The sequence below is a fragment of the Brachyhypopomus gauderio genome, unplaced genomic scaffold (assembly GCF_052324685.1).
Source record: "Brachyhypopomus gauderio isolate BG-103 unplaced genomic scaffold, BGAUD_0.2 sc40, whole genome shotgun sequence".
Lineage (NCBI taxonomy): Eukaryota > Metazoa > Chordata > Actinopteri > Gymnotiformes > Hypopomidae > Brachyhypopomus > Brachyhypopomus gauderio.
The window spans coordinates 2,652,816-2,675,407 of NW_027506868.1; the positions used below are offsets into that span (position 1 = coordinate 2,652,816).

The 22,592-nt window shown below is 43.5% G+C and overlaps 1 protein-coding gene across 16 annotated transcripts in view; it reads left to right on the forward strand.

The window, feature by feature from the left end:
• The first annotated feature begins 4,578 nt into the window (after positions 1 to 4,578).
• The window catches only part of cep350 (centrosomal protein 350), a 58,193-nt gene continuing 40,179 nt past the window's right edge, over positions 4,579 to 22,592 (forward strand). For 11 of the 16 annotated variants that reach the window (XM_076985424.1, XM_076985429.1, XM_076985426.1 and 8 more), the window contains exons 1-9: positions 4,579 to 4,738; positions 5,341 to 5,431; positions 10,378 to 10,450; positions 10,762 to 10,805; positions 11,052 to 11,151; positions 12,782 to 12,929; positions 19,120 to 19,622; positions 19,960 to 20,073; positions 20,395 to 20,508. In XM_076985424.1, coding sequence (XP_076841539.1) covers positions 10,435 to 10,450; positions 10,762 to 10,805; positions 11,052 to 11,151; positions 12,782 to 12,929; positions 19,120 to 19,622; positions 19,960 to 20,073; positions 20,395 to 20,508 — 1,039 coding nt within the window. In that variant the 5' untranslated portion in view covers positions 4,579 to 4,738; positions 5,341 to 5,431; positions 10,378 to 10,434. Of the gene's footprint in view, positions 4,739 to 5,340; positions 5,432 to 10,377; positions 10,451 to 10,761; positions 10,806 to 11,051; positions 11,152 to 11,186; positions 11,338 to 11,376; positions 11,874 to 12,781; positions 12,930 to 17,520; positions 18,785 to 19,119; positions 19,623 to 19,959; positions 20,074 to 20,394; positions 20,509 to 22,592 lie in introns of those variants that run through there. The other 5 variants (XM_076985432.1, XM_076985425.1, XM_076985435.1 and 2 more) reach the window with 5 other exon arrangements.

A 22,592-nucleotide genomic window follows, 5' to 3' on the forward strand; every position in this document is an offset into this window, starting at 1 on the left:
GAGAAGGATGGAGTGACCTCTCTGGGTCAGGGGGAGGGAATGTGGATGGAACACTAAGAGGCAGATCAGTGTAGCGTGTACAGTGTTGCACATGCAGTACTGGACCATTGTGCTCAACCACAACACCTCACACTAGACTCTATCACAACACTTCATACTAGACTCAATCACAACACCTCACACTAGATTCTAACACCACACGTCACACTAGACTCAATCACAACCCCTCACACTAGACTCTGTCACAACACCTCAAACTAGACTCTATCACAGTACAATTGCTCAAACCCATTTCATCACATCTGCAATTAAATATGAAGTACAAATTCCACCCATCTTACATTCAGTGTTCATTGTTCAGAGTTTCACTGCTGGGCTTCTATGATTTGTGAAGTAGCTAACGCAACACATCATCAAAGCTCAATTAGCACTAAAAAGACTCACAAAAAAGAACCATTTTATTCGAGCCCATCTCCATGACAACAAACAAGGATCCCTTCCCATCATACAAATGATTAAAAGTAAATTATTTCACAGCATATTGTCTATCTAAAATCAGCCTGAAACCTGGGCCCTATTTCTCAAAAGCATCGTAGTGTTGAGAATACCATCAAGACGATCTTGTGTTACAATGCTTTTGAGAAACCCAGACCTGCTCGCTTCAACCAGAAGTACAGAATCTGGACCACTGGATCTGGATCAAAGAACCACAGGAACATATTCATTCTGACGTTATTCAAATATGCCTCACACATATATTTAGGATAACCAAAGAATTTCACTTGATATTCTCAATAGGCTACTTGATATTCTAAGATCACGTTATTAGATAGATCACGTTATTATATATATCACATTATTAGGTAGATCACGTTATTAGGTAGATCATTTGTCCCAGACGCAAATCCATCATTTACCTTTTCATAAGCCTTTCTGGTTTTTGCAAAAAAAACTTATGACTACAGAAAACAAAACAGAGGCTGATTCAGGTCAAATATTTCAGTCTCTCACGGCACCATCATTTCACACCAAGCGGACCCTCCTTCATGATCCAAACGTTTGCAAAAACGGTTCTGCAACGATTTCGGGGTTTTCTTGCCGATAACTGTTCAGAGAGATGATTCCACTGTTTCACATATTACTGGATATTACAGTTCCTTCACACAACACTGGTCATGTCAGGACGCAACACAAACTACAGATGTGCATGTGTCAGATGTATTGGGGATTCATAGTTAACATCCGTTTCTAATATAGTTGGATCTGTTGGGCTGTAACTGGTGATGGTCCTGCTGTCTCCTCCAGCAGCGTGTGGACTGCAGCACTGCGTGTCCTGTACATAATACACCAGCATTCAGTCGCCCTGCAATTCCCTAGAAACTACAGTCAATATTACTTTAGGTCAGCCTGAAGTAAAAGTGTCTGGTTGACAAGTGAGGGACACTGTGGCGATGTGCACGACCACACGTCTGTCACACACATTACTTGTTTCGGTTTTATTATTTTTCGTAATAGCAGAACTGTGATGTTCCGAAAGGCACTCCTGCTGTTTCTATTAGCCTATGATATTATAGAAATATAAAAGAAACACATAACTATCTATATATGTATATTACGGTTAAAGCCTAATGTAAAACTCTTTCCAGAGGCGACAGACAGCATCTCGACTGGCCAATACAAATGACTCACTGAACTGTGTCACACTCACACACTGATGCTTGAAATAACCACAAGTACACACACAAATCTTAAACGACAACACAAATCTTACACGATGACAGAAGGTGCCGACAGAAAACGTACTCGATAACTGTCAGACATGTTTTTATTCTTACCACGCACAGCCACAAGTGTCTCCAGAAGAGCACCTGTTTCATCACACGAGCACGCGCAGGAACGCGCAGTTACTCTTCATTTACCTGCACGCAGTATCCGTGTCTCCGCGCTCTCGTCTCATCTAGCAAAACTCACCGAACAGTAATTCAGTCTCTTTTCCGTCCTCGGTTTGGTCAGAGGGTTGAAATGCGCGGATTTCCAATTTCAAACTGAATCAGACGGGTTAGTTCACGTGGGTGGGGGTGGAGGTGGGGGTGAAGGGGGGGGGGCTCTATGTATTGGTACGTATTGAAATAGAAATTAATTGAGCAACTGTGGGCTTACTTTGACACCCATCTATATCAACTCAAGAAGCATATGAGATATTTTTTTTATGGTCGGTCGTGAAACGGACATAAAGGCGATATGTCTGCTGGTCCAGAGGATGCCAGACTCATGAATGCGCAGTGTTGACACGCAGCCAGTCATGATAGGAGAGCATATTAGCAAACAGACTGGTGTAAAATATGGTCATGAATCAGATGGTGTAGTTGGCTACTGACCGTCCTGTGGTGAATCACCCCTAATAAGGGGTGTAGTGGTGGGGGCGGGGAGAACGCGGGGGGACGCCATCCCCCCACTTGTTTTAACAGGGGGGACACGTCCCCCCTGGATGTTACATCTAGGTTTATACTTGACGCGTCGCGACCGGCGCGAGGGTCCGTGAAAAAAACTATAGTTTACTTATCTCTGATCTACATCTATGATTCAATGAGTTACTAATCCGCCAACCACTGGCGATCGATCGATCGCGATATAATACTTAATTGGTGTCCACTCGCCATCCCCCCCCCCTCCCCGTCAACAACTTACACTCGCGACCCCTCACTTATTTTTTTAGGACTACACCACTGCCCCTAATGGTCGGAAAGTGATGGACACACTAACCCTAATTCCACAAGTATGTTTTTAAACCACAGACTGTAATTGCAAATAACGTTCACTTATTTTAACCATAGACTGTATATACAAGTAATCGTCACATATTTAAACCATAAACAGTATATAGAAGTAAACATTGTGTACACAGATTTGCAAGTTATGGTCAGGAATGTTAACCAGACTCTCTACATTGCACATACCACAGTACAATAGACTACAGAACCAACTGTAATTCAATATTAGTAAGTCTACTACATTTAAAATGAAAATATAGTGTGTGAACTACACTTTAAAGTTACTTGTAAAGTTACACATGGGCCACTTTATTAGGTACACCTTGCTAGTACCAAGTTGGACCCTCTTTTGCCTTCAGAACTACTTTAATCATTTGTGGCACAGATTCAACAAGGTACTGTTGAATCTGAGAGTCTGGTCCATATTGACATGATAGCATCATGCAGTTGCTGCAGATTTGTCAGCTGCACATCCATGAATCTCCTGTTCCACCACATCCCAAAGGTGCTCTGTTGGATTGAGATCTGGTGACTGTGGAGGCCATCTGAGTACAGTGAATTCATTGTCATGTTCAAGAAACCAGTCTGACATGATTCACACTTTATGACATGGCGTGTTATCCTGCTGGAAGTAGCCATCAGAAGATGGATACACTGTAGTCATAAAGGGATGGACATGGTCAGCAACAGTACTCAGGTAGGCTGTGGCATTGACACGATGACAAGTTGGTAATAATGGGCCCAAAGTGTACCAGGAAAACATACCCCACATCATTGCACCACCACCACCAGCCTGAACCGTTGATACAAGGCAGGATGGATCCATGCGTTCATGTTTTTGATGCCAAATTGTGACCCTACCATCCGAATGTCACAGCAAAAATAGAGACTCATCAGACCAGGCAACATTTTTCCAAACTTCTATTTTCCAATTTTGGTGAGCCTGTGCGAATTGTATCCTCAGTTTCCTGTTCTTAGCTGACAGGAGTGGCACCCGGTGTGTCTTCTACTGCTGTAGCCCATCTGCCTCAAGGTTCTATGTGCTGTGGGTTCAGAGATGCTCTTCTACATGCCGCAGTTGTAACGACTGGTTATTTGAGTTATTGTTGCCATTCTATCAGCTCGAACCAGTCTGGCCATTCTCCTCTGACCTCTGGCATCAACAAGGCATTTGTGCCCACAGAACCGCTGCTCGTTGGATATTTTCTCTTTTTCGGACCATTCTCTGTAAAATCTAGAGATGGTTGTACGTGAAAATCCCAGTACATCAGCAGTTTCTGAAATACTCAGACCAGCCCGTCTGGCACCAACAACCATGCCGCGTTCAAAGTCACTTAAATCACCTTTCTTCGCCATTCTGATGCTCGGTTTGAACTGCAGCAGATCGTCTTGGTCATGTCTACGTGACTAAATGTATTGAGTTGCTGCCATGTGATTGGCTAATTCGACATTTGCAGTTGGACAGGTGTACCTAATATAGTGGCCGGTGAGTGTATATTCTTAACCAAATACAACAGTGAAAAACATACAGACCTGGGGTGGGTTTCCCGAAACGTTCGTTTCGTTATGAAACGTACGAGGTTACGAAGTACTTAGCGCTACGAACGTTTCGGGAAACCCACCCCAGATAATTGCTTTTCAGACAGTGAATCATTTTGTTGCTGTTTTGAACAGGATTCTCGTTCATTGTGTACAGCATGCAGGCAATACTGTTTTATTCCCTGACGGTTCAGTATAATTCCAAAAATGACCACTAGAGGTCGACCGAGGACAACAGTATATACAGTAAGTCCTGCGTATATATGACTAAATCGCGTTGCTTTCACGTCTCGCGATACGTCTTCGTATCGTACTTCCTTGTTTGGATAATGGCGGAGCGTTAGTTCAGCTAACGGCTGGTGTAACTTATCGTAAACGCCGGGAAATAGACAGTGAAAGTCGACTATCACGTACTGTAAAAGCTATTGGTAAGCGACATTGAAAACTAGCATGGTTTCATGGTGTATTATACAGTGCGATATAGACGGTTGACGAAGTTTGTTTGCTAACTAGCTGACATGTAGCCTGTTTAAACGGCGCCGCTAGCGAGCGAGCTAACCCGCAGCTAGCTGCTAACGTCGGGGGAATGTTCCTCAGCGGCACTGCGGCGTTGTGGCACTGATATCTGTTTTTTTATTAGACCTGTGTTGGACATAATGAGGGTCCATTTAGTAAACTAGCAAGTATTCTTACTTCGATAGCGGTAACTTGCTTGGATAGGTTAGCAAACTAGCTAATATTGAGTGACTGGCTCGCTGTCGCTATTAGCGGTAACGAACCGGTGTCTCTGGGTAGCTACAGATTTTTACACGTGCATTTCTTTGGCTGGCTGTTTACCAATTTTGGTCAGCTGGATGTTGAAAGTTTTGCTTAGTTTGTGCTTCATCCTGGTTAATCCTTAATACTAGTTAGCTAGCTCACAGTGTCTCAGGTATAGATGACTGGAGTTTGGTGGCAAACCATTAGGGTGATGTTTATTCTTGCGAAAAGCTAACTTTGATATTGTTTGTATTCAACGACATCTGTTTAGTTGGTTCACTCAGCTGGCGGTTGGTGCGTTCATCTCAGTTGCTGGACGCCATCAGGCGGAGTCATGATGCTCTGATAAAAACTGCGTAAAGGTGAGTGAGCAACGATGAATTTCAGAGTAGTCCGTTGTTTCTCTCTACAGTAAACATGCATGCGTGAGTCACTATTTACTATAAAAACAAAAGGGTTGTTCCGTATTCTAGGTTAGGTTGGTTTGGGTTAGGTTAGTGTTCTTCATAGTAAATGAAGTGTTCTACGTTTAGTTACATTAGTGACTAAATGATTCTTGATTTGAAAGGAAAAAGGTATTTAAATTATTGGCCTAAGCCACATCTTAACGTGAACGGACATTGTTAGCCTATGTACAGCCCGGAGTAGCAGACCAAAGAAGACAAATCAGACGTTCTACATCTCCACAAACATAAGTATACAATCTGACATGAAGAAATTGGTTACAATTTAACAGAATACAAAAGGGTTTCAGCACATTTAACAGAATGCCATAGAGTTTCAGCACATTGTCCTATGTTTGGTTATTGTGTGTGTGCTTGCACAGATTGATCACTGTCAAGGCTGGAACCCGTGACAGAACCAGAATGTGTAGCATGTGAACTATGGAGCTCTGGCATCTATTACTTTTCCTGCACATATCCCTCTGATGTGCTGCACGTTTGTACCCAGTAGTGTTGAGCAAACAAAACCCTGAGCCAAAAGGAACATTGTTGGGCCTAAGGAGCCTTTTCACTTTTGCTTGAAGACTTTTCTTCAAGCTTCACCACATGAAGTATGCAGTTGTTTTTCCTGCTTGTGTGTGTGTAAGGTGGAGAATCTCTGCATTACGCAGACAGACATGCTGTGTCTGTCAATACAATTCTTGTGATTGCCGAATGACTCTATTAAAATTGCTGAATTCTTAATATTGCACATGTTGTTTTAACCACATGTATTATCACCAATGTTTACCAATTTTCAAAATAAACGATAAAAGGTGGAGAAGAAATGCTGAAACGCCTTTCTGAACTGCTACAATAATAACTTTCATTTTGGAATAGAAGTTTAATGTTGGTACAAAACACCTGCTTGGCATTCTTAGACAGCTAAGAATAGCCTAGCACACATTTAGCACTATCGGCATCCACAGGGCTAAGTACCAGTAGCCTACAAAAAACTAATATTAATGTTTACAGTATTTTGCTCAACACCAACATATTACAAACGTTCCCAGCGGTCTTCTTTTTGCTGAACCACAGATCACTTATGTTGTTACTGGTAGGCAGGATTATGGCAATCTGACGTTTTTATCTACCAAGCTAATGCTGAGCTTTATCATTCCAAGGCAAAATGGCTTGTGATTTACTTACTCAATTGGCTTTGTGCAGCGTTGCATTTTCCTGTAAACACAGGCCGTAGAGAGGCCCGCCAGGCTGTAACGCCTCTAACACGGTCTATCCCTACCAAGCAACTGTCAATTTACTGCAGTACAACCCAATATATATATATATATATATTATTACAATGAAATATGCTATTGATACTGATTATCCTGCGTGTCTAGACGCAGGACACGTCATGACGGCTCTGTTCATGCTGCTGAATGTTTTGCATTAGTTTTACATAATCTGGGATGTTTCACAGATTGGATGAATTCATTTTTGTCATGTACTGATTTGAGGCCTAATCAGAACATCAGTGTGTAGTTTGTAGGATGGTTGGAACAGCCAGTGTGTAGCTTGTAGGACGGTTGGAACAGTCAGGATTTACAGATGCAGTAGAAATAAAATGGAACTTTTCATATTGTTGACTCCTGTGATCTCAGGACTGCAAAAATTAAAATTGTGTTGATGATAAACAGATGGAAATCTACAGATATGATTAAAGATTGCAACTACAATATTTTGGTGTTATTTTGACTAACATTTTTGTTGGATCCTGTGATTGCTGAAATGGTTTAATATTTGAGTCTGGTTATGTTTCTCAAACGCACAATAGAAGATTGTGAGACATTAGGAGGTTTATTTGCATATGTATTCCTCTCCTTTAATCTCCTGGTGAAATGGGGTTTTTTTAAGACTAAACCCAGCCTTAAATTCTTAGATGTGTGCACTATTCCACAGTGGATGTTATGGGAACACCTGCCACAAGTGCATTAGAATATTCTAAGCGTGATGGTCACATGACACAGCACCTGTGTCTGTCATGCAGCAATACATCAATAGTAAGGAGTAGTAGTGTGTGTCATATTACAGTAAAATTAATTCCAACCTTACAAATCTGATATGAAGTGTCCACAAGAATCTCTTCATATGGGGTTTGTCAAATATGAGTGGATGTTAGTCGTCACTCTGCAGGTATCAGTCACCCAGCTCACTGGCTCTATCATTTAGCAGAATGAGACTAAGCAACCTGTGAATTTTATTGTTAGAAAATAGATTTGTGCATCATCAGCAAAATAATGGGAAAATATTTTGCTTGTGAACACTGGTTCCCATAGGAAGAGTTCACTATGTTGCCAAAAGTATTCGCTCACCCATCCAAAAGATCGGAATCGGGTGTTCCAATCACTTCCATGGCCACAGATTTATAAAACCAAACATGTAGGCATGCAGACTGATTTTACAAACTTTTGAAAGAATGGTCACACTCAGGAGCTCAGCAAAGTCAAGCATGGAGTGACAAATCACGCTTCTCCATCTGGCAATCTGATTGATGAGTCTGGGTTTAAAGTGTAAAGTTTGGTGGAGGGGGATTATGGTGTGGGGTTGTTTTTCAGGAGCTGGGCTTGGCCCCTTAGTTCCAGTGAAAGGAACTCTGAATGCTTCAGCATACAAAGACACTTTGGAAATTTTTTTTGCTCTCAACTTTGTTGGAATAGTTTGGAGCTGGCCCCTTCCTCTTCCAACATGACTCTTCCATAAAGACATGGATGGCAGAGTCTGGTGTGGATGAACTTTACTGACCTGCACAGAGTCCTGATCTCAACCTGATAGAACACCTTTGGGATGAATTGGAGTGCAGACCAAGGCCTTCTTGTCCAACATCAGTATGTGACCACACAAATGCTGTTCTGGAAGAATGGTCAAAATACCCATAAACACACTCCTAAACCTTGTGGACAGCCTTCCCAGAAGAGTTGAAGCTGTTCTAACTGCAAAGGGTGGACCAACGTCATATTGAACACTATGGATTAGGAATGAGATGTCGCGTAAGCTCATATGTGAGTCAAGGAAGGTGAACAAATACTTTTGGTCATATAGTGTATAAATGAGGGCCCTCTTGTGGACATCCAAGGTAACAACACAGTAAAGCAAGTAACGTCCATGTAGAACAGGGGTGCCCACAGTTTTCAGCTTGCGAGCTACTTATAAGATGACCAAGTCAGAAAGATCTACCGGGGTGGCGGCGAACGTAATTTGTTGAGCGGGGGGGGGGGGGGGGGGGGGTTGCGAACGTAATTTGTTGAGTGGATTGCAAATTGGCTACCGTGAATGTCAGTCAAAATACAACCGTCAGTGCAAATGTGCGATTCATCTACTACTATTTTATGTGACGCGATCTACGCACATTCCTTCGCGATCGACCGACACTTCCTTCGCGATCGACCGGTCGATCGCGATCGACGTAATGAGCACCCCTGATGTAGAATTACACATTCTTCATGGTCAAATGGGAACAGAACCAGTGAACAAGTATGAAGTTCACTAGCAACAAGCCGCCCCAACATGTTAGTCTAGAAACTACCTAGTTTAGGTATTTTAATTTATTTATTTATTTTTATTTTTTGCACCCGTACCGAGATTTTGTATAGCACCCGTTGACAACTGTTTTAGGAGTTTTTATGAGCAATGCAATGAGTTAGATTAGAAACCTAGAGTGGATGTAATAGGCTTCATTAAACTGTTTAAGATTAGTAAACTGACTGACGAGGAAGTGGATTGTGTTGATTGGCATTTGACCTTTTGGCAAATTTAATGTAGCTTCCCCGGTTTCATTTGCTGGGTTTTTTAACTGAGCTAGGGTTCTGGATTAGAGTTAGGGTTCAGGGTTTCACACTCAACCCCTTTCATGAGTGGGTTAGGGTTCAGGGTTTCACACTCAACCCCTTTCATGAGTGGGTTAGGGTTCAGGGTTTCACACTCAACCCCTTTCATGAGTGGGTTAGGGTTCAGTAGGGGTGAACGATTTTGGAAAATAATCTAATTGCAATTTTTTTTCAATAAATTGCGATTGCGATTTAAAATGCATTTTTTTCCCACTGTTTTCAGGAAACTCTGTTTCGGCATTTTTTTATACAGCTCAGGTACAGGGTTGCAAGCTTTTCAAAATCACCTGGAGTGGGTGGCGAACGTAATTTGTTGTTGTTGGGGGGACACGTAACGTAATTTGATGACCGGGGGGGGGGGGGGGGGGGGGGTGTAAAATGGACAAAATGTAAGTATTATTATTATATTGCCTGTGGTTGGCGCCAGAGCGAACTAGTAACTTCTTGGTCTAAAAGGCTCAATGCGTGAGAGTTGCAGGTATAGCAACTTGGCTAAAATATGTGCGTGAGGGTGTTTGGTAGCGCATATCCAGTGTGTGTAACTAAGCCATGAAGCCGGGCTTGTTCACTATATTAACGGGTATCATGTCTTTCACAACTTATGTACTGCCCCTCTTTGGTATTAGACTTTCAGTTGTCAGCTTCTGTCGAGCCTGAAGCCATTGTGCAACAAGTTAAAGTGCGCTGTGTTAACTTCACTTCTCCACCTCCCTGCCTCCTGCTCGGTTTGCTCCATTCGTCTTCGGCTCGGCTCGCTCCCAAGTCACGTGACCAGTTTAAATCGCAGCCTGTGCGATTAGAGAATCGCATTTTAAAATATCACGAGATTATCGCAAATGCAATTAATCGTTCAGCCCTAGGGTTCAGGGTTAAAAACCATTCTGAGCTTTGTGAAAGGCAAAACAAATAATGTTCTAAATTAAACTCACTGTTATTATTACCCTTAAGATCCTGATGAAATGAGTGTCTTTCTGAATTCTCATTCATGTGTGTGTGCAGCAGGTTGCTGCATTGTGTGGGTCCAGAGGAGCAACCACAGTATCTGCAGCTACTGCAATGGACTGTAGGAGAGGTGTGTGTGTCTGTGTGTGTGTCTGTCTGTCTCTCTGTCTGCGTGCGTGCGTGCGTGCATGCATGCACTGTGTGTTCGTGCGAGTGCACTGTGTGTGTGTGTGTGTGTGTGTGTACATAACGTGTAAATGTATACTCTGTACAGTGTGTAGGTGTATAATGTATGTATAGTGTGTGAGTCTACGCTTGTGTACGTGTGTGTGTGTGTGTGTGTGTGTGTGTGTGTGTGTGTGTGTGTGTGTGTGTGTGTGTGTGTGTGTGTATGTGTATGTGAACATAGTTGTGAATATAATTCTGATTCTCCCTGTTCAGAGATATCAACTGCATGGAAGGTTCTGGGCGAAAGCAAAACTGCTGTAAGTGTTTTTGTGATATGGGTGTGTGTGTGTGTGTGTGTGTGTGTGTGTGTGTGTGTGTGTGTGTGTGTGTGTGTGTGTGTGTGTGTGTGTGTGTGTGTGTGTGTGACTGACTGACTGACAGATGCTGGTGGTCATGATGACTCTAACCCTAACTGATGATAACTATGTGTATATTAAATGTGCTATTTGTAACATGTATGTTATACATATATGTATGTAATTATAACTGTCCCCATTTACCAGCTCCGTCACATAGAGAACAGGCTGGACGCTGTAGCAGGAACAGGAACAGGTGTGGAGCTCCTGAACACAGAGAGGGTTAGACAACCCAGAGACAGACCAGGTTAGTACATACTACACACTATACACACCAGGGTTGGACAACCCAGACACAGACCAGGTTAGTACATACTACACACACACACACACACACACACACACACACACTAGGGTTAGACAATCCAGAGACAGACCATGTTAGTACACACACACACACACACAAGGGTTAGACAACCCAGAGACAGACCAGGTTAATACAGACTACACACACCAGGGTTATACAACCCAGAGACAGACCGGCTTAGTACATAACACACACACACACACACTAGGGTTAGACAACACAGACACAGACCAGGTTAGTACATACCAGTGTTAATTTTGACAGCAATTTTTGATTTAGTTTTAGTCTTAGTCTTTTGACTAAAATGTCATTTCGTTTTAATTATCTTTAGAATTTAGTCGACTAATTATCAAAATAATTTAGTTGACTAAAATATAAATGGTGTAATAGTCATTATATACACTTGCACAAAATGAAACATTTATTAACCAGTTACAGAATATTAGTTTGTATGTGCAATATATACAAAAAAAAACAAATTTCCAAACAACTTTTTGTCCATTCATTTCGTCATCGTTTTTATCCCTTCGTATAGTTTTTATTTAGTTATCGTCTTGTTTTCATCATGAAAAAAGGCTCGTTGTCGAAAACTATGACTGACTGGTACATACTACAACACACACACACACACACTAAGGTTAGACAACCCAGAGACAGACCAGGTTAATACACACACACACACACTACATACACATTACACCAAACACATTCTACACACATACACTGTACACACACTATGAACTATACACATCACACACACACACACACACTATATACATTGTATTCATTATATACAGTCCCCTCCTAAAGTTTTGGAACAGCAAGGCAGAATCCTTTGTTTTTGCTGTGCACCAAAGTCATTTCGATTTAAGACAAAAAGATTTGTATGAGACAAGAGTTCAGAATCTTAGCTTTTATTTCCTGGTAGTTTTCATCAGATGTGATAAGCCAAACAGGACATACCACCCTTTCTTGAAACCCACCCATTTTTCAAGTGAGCAAAACTATTGGAACATGTGACTGAAAGATGTTTCTCGTTAACCTGGTGTTGCAATTAAGGTTGTTTGTTAAAGCACTAAAAAGGTTTGCATGACTACTCTCACTCTCCTTCTTGGCTTTGATTAAACCTATAGAGATTGTAAAATGTTTGTAAAAGAAGATAAACCACAATGAAGACCAGAGAGTAGAAAAACAAGCCATTCTGAAACACAGAAAAGAGGGGAAATCAATCCGAACAACAAATCTGTGAACAACAAAAACAAAGAAATTTGCCTTGCCGTTCAAAGTATTTTGGAGGGGACTGTACACCACACTCTTCACACACACTGTACACCCCACATACTCTATACACACACTGTACACCACACACGTTCTACACACTGTACATTACTATATACACTATACACATTATATACACTGCACTCCACACACGCACACTGTGCACACCACACACACTATACATGCTATGTACACAAACTATACACATACTGTACACCCCACACATACTGTACACGCACCATACACCACACACAGTGTCCTAGTGATGAGCGGTTCTGTCTGTCTGTCACAGAGAGGCGGGATGTGGGCGATGACACATTGTCTAAGCTCCGCCCACGAAGTCAGCACAGCCCAGACGAGACTTCCCACAGTCGACTGCGTGGTAGTGAGAGCAACAGCAGGAAGCCTGGAGACTCGATCTGCCCACACACACCTCACAGGTAACCGCACCTTCTCACACGCCCACATACACCTCACAGGTAACCGCACCTTCTCACACGCCCACACACTCCTCACAGGTAACGGCACCTTCTCACACGCCCACACACACCTCACACGTAACCGCCACTTCTCAGACGCCCACACACCTCACAGGTAACCGCACCTTTTCACACGCCCACACACACTTAACAGGTAACCGCACCTTCTCACACGCCCACACACACCTCACATGTAACGGCACCTTCTCACACGCCCACACACACACACACTTCACAGGTAACGGCACCTTCTCACACTCCCACACACACTTCACAGGTAACTGCACCTTCTCACACGCCCACACACACCTCACAGGTAACAGCACCTTCTCACACGCCCACACACACTTAACAGGTAACCGCACCTTCTCACACGCCCACACACACCTCACATGTAACGGCACCTTCTCACACGCCCACACACACACACACTTCACAGGTAACCGCACCTTCTCACACTCCCACACACACTTCACAGGTAACCGCACCTTCTCACATGCCCACCCTTACACTTCACAGGTAACGGCACCTTCTCACACGCCCACACACACCTCACAGGTAACGGCACCTTCTCACACGCCCACACACATTTAACTGGTAAACGCACCTTCTCACACGCCCACACACACTTCACAGGTAACGGCACCATCTCACACTCCCACACACATTTCACAGGTAACGGCACCTTCTCACACTCCCACACACACTTCACAGGTAACGGCACCTTCTCACACTCCCACACACACTTCACAGGTAACGGCACCTTCTCACACGCCCACACACACACTTCACAGGTAACGGCACCTTCTCACACGCCCACACACACACTTCACAGGTAACGGCACCTTCTCACACGCCCACACACACACTTCACAGGTAACGGCACCTTCTCACGCGCCCACACACACACCTCACAGGTAACGGCACCTTCTCACGCGCCCACACACACTTAACAGGTAACCGCACCTTCTCACACGGCCACACACACCTCACAGGTAACCGCACCTTCTCACACGGCCACACACACCTCACAGGTAACGACACCTTCTCACACGGCCACACACACCTCACAGGTAACGACACCTTCTCACACGCCCACACACACACCTCACAGGTAACGGCACCTACTCACACGCCCACACACCTCACAGGTAACGGCACCTTCTCACACGCTCACACACACACCACAGGTAACGGCACCTTCTCACACGCTCACACACACCTCACAGGTAACGGCACCTTCTCACACGCCCACACACACACACCTCACAGGTAACGGCACCTTCTCACACGCCCACACACCTCACAGGTAACGGCACCTTCTCACACGCTCTCACACACACACACACACACACACACCTCACAGGTAACGGCACCTTCTCACACGCTCACACACACACACACACACACCTCACAGGTAACGACACCTTCTCACACGCCCACGGCACACGTCACAGGTAACGGCACCTTCTCACACGCCCACACACACACACATCACGGGTAACGGCACCTTCTCACACACACACATCACAGGTAATGCCGCCATCTCACACGCTCACACACACATTTACATTTACGGCATTTAGCAGATGCTCTTATCCAGAGCGACTTACAAAGTGCTTTGCTTCTGATCACAGAATACATCCTAGGAAATAGTACAAATAGGCCAGAATTCAAGAAACCATTGAGTCAGACTACTACTAAACTACTGGAGTCAGTATCATTACCTAGTGTTTGCAAGTTAGGCATTTGCCTAGAAGCACAAATAACCATAAACAGACATACAATTTAAGAACAACGGCAAGTGGTATCAGCTGAATTAGTGCTCTGGTAAGAACTCAAAAAACAGGTGAGTCTTCAGTCTACGCTTGAAGATAGTAATAGACTCTGCAGTCCTAGCAGCTAATGGAAGATCGTTCCACCATCTTGGAGCCAGGACGGAGAATAGTCTGGAGCTTTGTCTTCCATGAGACTTTAAGCATGGAGTTTCAAGTCGAGCCAAGCTTGAGGTTCTAAGTGTTCACTGTACGGATTGGCGTTTTACCATGGACATCATGTAGGGAGGGGCCAGTCCATTTTTGGCTTTGTAAGCAAGCATCAAGGTTTTATATCTGATGCGTGCCGCTACTGGAAGCCAGTGAAGAGAGCGTAGTAGAGGAGTCACATGTGAGAACTTGGGTAGATTGAAGACCAGTCGTGCTGCAGCATTCTGAATTAGTTGTAGAGGTCTGATGACCCGTAGAGGAAGACCTGCAAGTAGGGAATTGCAGTAGTCCAGCTTAGAGATTACTAGAGACTGCACAAGCACTTGAGTAGCTTCCTGTGAAAGGAAGGGTCGTATTCTCCGTATGTTGCAGAGGAGAAATATGCAAGATCTGGTCAGCTTTGAAACATGTGTTGAGAAGGACAACTCGTTGTCCAACGTTACACCCAGGCTTCAAGCAGTTTCTGATGGTGTTAACAAGATGTTCTCAAAGGAAACTGTGAGGTCGTTGTGTGGGTTTGGGGTTCCTGGAATGTAGAAAAGCTCAGTTTTGTTAGGGTTGAGCTTCAAGTGGTGAGTAGTCATCCATGAAGCAATATCTGTCAAGCATGCCGAGATACGCCTAGAGACCTGGGTGTCAGAATGAGGGAAGGAAAGAATTAGCTGGGTGTCATCAGCATAGCAATGATAATAGAAACCATGAGACAAAATAATGTCACCAAGGGAACGAGTATATAAAGAGAAGAGAAGAGGGCCTAGGACCGAGCCTTGGGGGACTCCAGTGGAAAGTTTACATGGATTGGATGTAGATCCTCTCCATGTTACCTGATAGGAACGGTCTTCAAGATATGACTGGAACCATTTCTAAGCAGAGCCAGTCACACCTAGGCTAGAAAGAACAGAGGAGGATGTTGTGGTTGACAGTGTCAAAGGCTGCAGAAAGGTCTAGAAGAATTAATACTGATGATGGCTTGTTAGCCTTGGCAGCATGGAGCTTCTCAGTCACTGCTTTGAGGGCAGTTTCTGTTGAGTGTGCCCGTTTGAAGCCAGACTGATTAGGATCATGGAGTTGGTTCTGGGTGAGGAAGAGAGATAATTGGTCATAGACTGCTCGCTCCAGAGTTTTTGATAGAAAAGAAAGAAGTGATACCAGTCTGTAGTTGTTCATGTCAGAGGTGTCTAGTGTTGCTTTTTTCAGGATTGGTACCACCCTTGCCATCTTGAACACGGTAGGCACATGACCCAAAACTAAGGAGTTGTTGATGATTGCCGAGATGAACAGAAGGAGTTCTCTTGACATATTCTGGAAAAGAGTTGAAGGAATTGGGTCCAGTGGGCATGTAGTAGGATTGCTAGAAGTCAGAAGTTGATGTATCTTGTCTGAGGAGAGAGGGGAGAAAGAAGCCAAGGAGTTGAGTGTTGGGTTGGGGGTACTAGTAGGAAGGGTGGGAGCTGGGGAGAAGGACTGACGGACTGCTGCAATCTTCTCTTCAAAGAAGATGACAAAAATCCTGTGGTGAACATTGTGGGTAAGTTAGGTTCCTGGTGTTGCGATGGCTATGATGGTATCTATGAGCTCTGTGAGATACATGCACAGGAATTGGCAGACACATTGTGGAATAAAAACAAGCTTTATGAATACTAGCAGGGAAAGAAAATGGCAGAATAAGTTGAGACTTAGCTGGGTTAGAGATTCAGTGTCTATGGAGAAAAGTAGATGAATCAAAGAGCGTAGAAATTTACTGCATACCGCTACAGATAGCGGAGTTGTCCTAATTTATCTGTTTTAGTCAGTGCAGTATCCGCCCCTTAATTCACACCTTAGACCAGGGCGAAACTACACCTGGAGTGACTAATTACAGCCAATAACAGCTAACAAGCAACAAGGTTATGATAAGAAGCCTAGAATCTATCAGAATCTGAGGCAATAGTAATTAACCTCTTTGCACATTTGCGCCCTCTAGCGATCCTGTCGCCGGGCAAAATCTGTTTATCCACACAAAATAATTAATATCGCCGAAAATTCTTAAAACGCAAACACAACACACTGATTGTATTTTTTTTTTTACTAGTATAACATCCTGCATACCGATTTTCAGCCTTCTACAAGCAACTGTTTTCAAGAAATCCCCTTCTGGACACACCGTGTTTACAACATGTGGTTTACGCATGCAACTTGATGCCATTTAAATTGTCCTTTTAAAAAGTATACGAAGTAAGATGACCATGTTTTGTCACCTAAAAATCGTGTACTAATAAGGCTTTAATTTAAGACCTTAACATCGTAGATCCGTTGTGGTTAAGTACCTTAAAAAGCTTGCTCACCTCACTGCAAAATTTTGCGTAATCCACTTCCTGAATGAGACGCTCCGACAAATCTGCCCCCTAAGCATCACCGAAGCGCTTTGAAAGCTGATTTGACCTCTTATTACAAAGCTGCAGCAGTTCTGCTTTGATTTGAGTGGTTTTTATTGGTCTGAAGGGGGGTAGTGACTTTGAATGACAGGTTTTACAACCTCTCACCGGCGAGGTGCGAAGGGGAGGGGGGAAAGGCCCACAGAGACAAGCTGGAGCCTTAGAAGTGATTGGAAGCTGTTCTAACCAAAAGTTTACTTCCTTCTGAAGCTAACCAGCCCTCATATTCCATGATTGGTCAATTATATTTTTGAATTGAGCCCTCGGAAGGTCGCGGTTCATTTCCAATGTCAGTCCGCTAGCATAGCAACATAAGCTAACCTTTGCTAACTTAAGCTAAGCTCCACCAGAACACACTGTTCAGCGAAACTGAAGCAGCCGTGGATTATTTTGTTCGTTTTTATTCCGATTGCGGATACTTTTGAACATAAAAGGATTACTTTGTATGGAATATATGAGCAATTTTCTGAATTTTCGCCAACCCGGAAGTGAGACGGTACACCCGCATGTTAACATGTTAGCTTGGTTGGCTAAGGGTGTGTATCGGGTGTGGCATATTTGGACAGGGTGTGGTGAACTTGACATTCCTTGGAACAAAGTGAAATAACTTTGCAATGCTTGCATGGATTTGCTTCATTTTTTCTGTGTTATTAGAAAAGACCATAGCGGAATATATTGCAAATTTATAGACTGTATTGAATAACTGTGAATATACATGCTTGTGATGCTCAAGTTCAAGTGTGCATTTCTGACATTCCTGGCATATTAGCATCTGCGATAGAGGCTCAAAAATAAAAAAAAAACCAAGGAATGTGATATTGAAGTATCAATATGTTCCCCCAACTGACTACTTCAGTTTGAGCCATGAATGATCTTTTTCATTTATGTACAACTTGAGATATCTAGTTTTATAGTGGACTATGTCGGGCATCTGAGGAATAAAAAAAATGGCTGCCTGGAATGTAGCTGCACAAAGGGGTTAAACTCAAGTCCTACCTTAACCATTTATAGGATGTTCCAAGACTAGATACACAAAGCACACTGAAATGCAGTATCCGCCCCTTAATTCACACCTTAGACCAGGGCGAAACTACACCTGGAGTGACTAATTACAGCCAATAACAGCTAACAAGCAACAAGGTTATGATAAGAAGCCTAGAATCTACCAGAATCTGAGGCAATAGTAATTAAACTCAAGTCCTACCTTAACCAATCACAGGATGTTCCAAGACTAGATACACAAAGCACACACACCTCACAGGTAACCGCACCTCCTCACATGCCCACACACACTTCACAGGTAACGGCACCTCCTCACACGCCCACACACGCCTCACAGGTAACCGCACCTTCTCACACGCCCACACACACCTCACAGGTAACAGCACCTTCTCACACGCCCACACACACCTCACAGGTAACTGCACCTTCTCACATGCTGCAACAACTGGATCTGCATTCGTTGTATCAGAGAGCATCTAAAGTTCCAGAGTTTCTTGCGTCAAGTTGGTCCCACACTGAGCCACCATATTATGGTTCTGAAGGGTCAGGGCTTAGGGTTTAGGGTTATGGTTAGCCATAACCCAGCACATTATGCTTTTGAAGGGTTAGGAGTTAGGGCTTAGGGTTGACCCTAACCCAGTACGTTATGCTACTGAAGCACACTGGTTTTCCTTCATCCGCACATTAAAACGATGTAAGCAGCTTGTACATGAAGCTGATTAATGTGAGTTAATGTGATGAATGTTCTAGGGCTCCTCGTGCTGCTGGCCACAATGGGATTGAGATGCCAGACCCAGAACAGGTTCTGAGGCAGCTGGTGTACGATCGGGACTCTCGGTCTCTCCATGACACTGGCTCAGACAGCACACGTTCCTCAGCCCTGGACGCCACCACCGTGCACTACCTCAACGACCCAATATGTGAGGCCACATCGGGTTCAGAGGTCGCGCCGGTACGTGGTCAAAAGGGGGTGACGTTGAATCCAGGCTCGTCCTCTGTGCGTCTGGAGAAGCTGCGTCAGCGCCAGGCCGACGGGAAGCTGGAGAAGCTGAGGGAAATGATCCGGCGGCAGAGGGAGCAGCTGGAGGAAACCGCAGAGAGGGAGAGACTGCTGGGTCCTCACACCACCCTGCCCACCACCACACAGGGTCCTCACACCACACTGCACACCGCCACACAGGGTCCTCACACTACCCTGCCCACCGCCACAGTCCGCAAAGTAGCACCTGCTCCTGCAGCTCCAGTCTATAAAGGTAAGTCCTGCATGAGGGTCGCTCTGGTTTCTGCCATGTGTGCTCATTTTCATATATAAAATTTATGGTCATTAAATGCCAGTCCCAAAAATTGATTATGGGTTTGAGTAAGGTTAGGTTAGGGTATCCTTGTATTCTATCTGTATCAGTATGGCTCTGAAAGATAGATGTTCACATTAGGCTGAGCCCTCATGTTAGGGTCAGGGGTGGGTTTAGGGTTAGCTGAGCCCTCATGTTGGTTTTAGGGTTAGGTTTAGGGTTAGCCGAGCCCTCGTGTTGGGTTTAATATTGTTAGGGAGTATTTTATTTTACAGGATACCCATGTTTTCATTCTCAGGATTTAACACAAGTGAGACAAAGATTCGCACTTCAGATGGCAAGATGTGGGGAGAGGAGGACTTCCAGAACTTAAGCAAGGAGATCTACCGAGACCTCACACACCACCTCGGAGGTACACACACCCTTACTCACAGGTGATGGGATGTCATGCTGACATTCCATTACTTTTGTTGGTAGTTCATTACATTAGTTGTTCATGCCATGTTGGGGAGACAGGTGTCTGTCTGTCTGTCTGCCTGCCTCCCCTACGCTGTGTCTGTGCAGTTACAGTAGACTTCAACAGTACTGTAGTGCCAGCTGTTCTGCTGAAGTGAGTCAGATAGCCTCAAACCTCTGTATGGGTGTTCACACTGTCTTCTAATTTGGTTTTTATCATTTATAAAGAATTCAGTTTCTTGGGTGGAGAGGTTCTGATGTGAATGTTCCCTCTCAGAGCGAGTGACCCGGAAGCCTCCAGAGAGGGACAGGTTGCAGGAGAAGAAAGCGTCCAGACCAGTGAGGAAGGTTCATCGCAGTGCTTCTGTTCCCAGCTCTGACACCAAACCAGGTGTGGACCCTAAGCCCAACCCTAATTTGGGTATGGACCCTGACCCCAACCCTAATTGGGTATGGACTAGTGTTGTCAAAAAAATCGATATATCGATACGTATCTATACTGAACATTCTGAAATGGTACAATACTCGTTTCTACAAGTATCGGTTCGTTTTACATAAAATGCGCGTTTGTTTGACCCACCCAAGCTGCCGTAATGCACAGAACAGTTTGTAATGCAAAAATGGCAAACACAGTGTGTTCGCAGCTCGTCTTAGTAAACAAGGAAAGCAGCAGAAGTGCTGTGTGGAAGTACTTGGAAAACCGAAGGACACGAACAAGCCAGTTTGCAAGCGGTGCTTTCGGAACATTTCAACGAAGGGCGCTAAAGCCTGGTTTATACTTGACGGAGAGTCCGCGTGGCGAGAATGATGTAATCGCGGTGGCCTCGCGCGTTGTCCATTCACGAGGTCGTGCACCTCTCGAATTTTGTAACTGTTCGTAACAACGAACAGTCATGTTTGCAGGGTACATACACCTTTACAAGGTGGAATTCAAGCACTTGTACGTCACTTTCAAGGTCCATTTCAGTATTTCCCAGCACGTTAAACTTAATTGAGTTAAATATTTATACATATACTCGAAATGATTCGCTTTTTTTTCACATTATTTAATGGTGGTTTATTTTCAAAACGCCCAATCTTAACGTCTTCACGTTCTCTCATGTTTCGTCCTGGAATTACAAGAGGCTCGTATTTGTTAATGTAATACAAGAGAACTGTTCAGTCAGACAGATATTGGTTGTGAAATGAAGTTACAATTGCAAGCATTTTCAAGTACTTCAGCCTAAATTCCAGCACTTTTCAAACGTGAAACACAAAGCAACATTAAAATTCGTCAGATAAATGTTCCTTCCCCTGTTTTTGAGGGGTGTTTCTTTATATTACCACATATCGTTTTGGACAAGCGGTTCGCGCAGGGTCGCACGAGGTGTGCGGACTCGTGCGCTATGATCACTCACAAAAGTATAAACCAAGCTTAACACAACGAATCTGTCCAAAAACCTGAAGGACTGGCATGCAGATTTGTACTAAGAATTCCAAGAGGTTGGTGATTATTCCCATTTCTAGTATTACTACAGCATACAAGATTGTGTCCGATTATGGTATCCTAGCAAACGTTTGTTATATTCTTGGTTTAAGAGCCGTAAGTGCGACAGCATACAGGGAGAAAAAAGAGTGATACAAAGCCTAGTGAGCCGCTAATACTTTTAAAATCCGCATAGTGGAAAACACGCATTTGACTTCTTCACAAGCTCACACGAGTTACTAATTCGCCTACTACTGGCGATCGATCGCGATATAATACAAATTTTTTTTGTCCATTACACCCCCCCCCCCCCCCCCAGGTTCCTGTATGATGTGGCTCTTTGCCATAACACAGTAAAAAAAAAATGGCTCTTGGTCTCTGACGAGTTGGTCACCCTTGATTTAGAGTATATGTATAAATGTTTAACTTAATTAAGTTTAACGTGCTGGGAAATATTGAAATGGACCTTGAAAGTGACGTACGTACGTGAAGTTACAAAATTTCAGAGGTGTACGTCATTTTCGCCGTGCGTACCCTCGTGACTCGTCAAGTACAATGTTGTATAAAGTATTAGAGACCCATACTTGAGTAAAAGTACAAGTACTCTCAAAAATAAAAAAAAATTGACTTGAATAGAAGTTTAGAAGTTAGTGTTCTTTAAAAACTTAAGTAGAAGTACAGAAGTATTCAGCATTTTTGTACTTAAGTATTGCAATTAGTTTATTCTAAAATTTACTACTCAAATACTGAAAGTAAAAAGTACAAGTATTGTGTTTTGAATTAATTAAAGAAAGCTATCAAAGTTTGATTATCAATTGTTTTTATATATCACTTACAAATCAAAGATGTCAAAGACCACAAATACAAGTGTTCTGTATGTACAAACAAGGAGCAACTTTAAAAACTGGGCTTAACACTTTGTACACAAAAACCAGATAACCTATGTCCCGCTACGTCGTAGGTTTGATGCAGAAGTACAAGTTCGCCTTAATTTAGCTGAGAAAACGAGA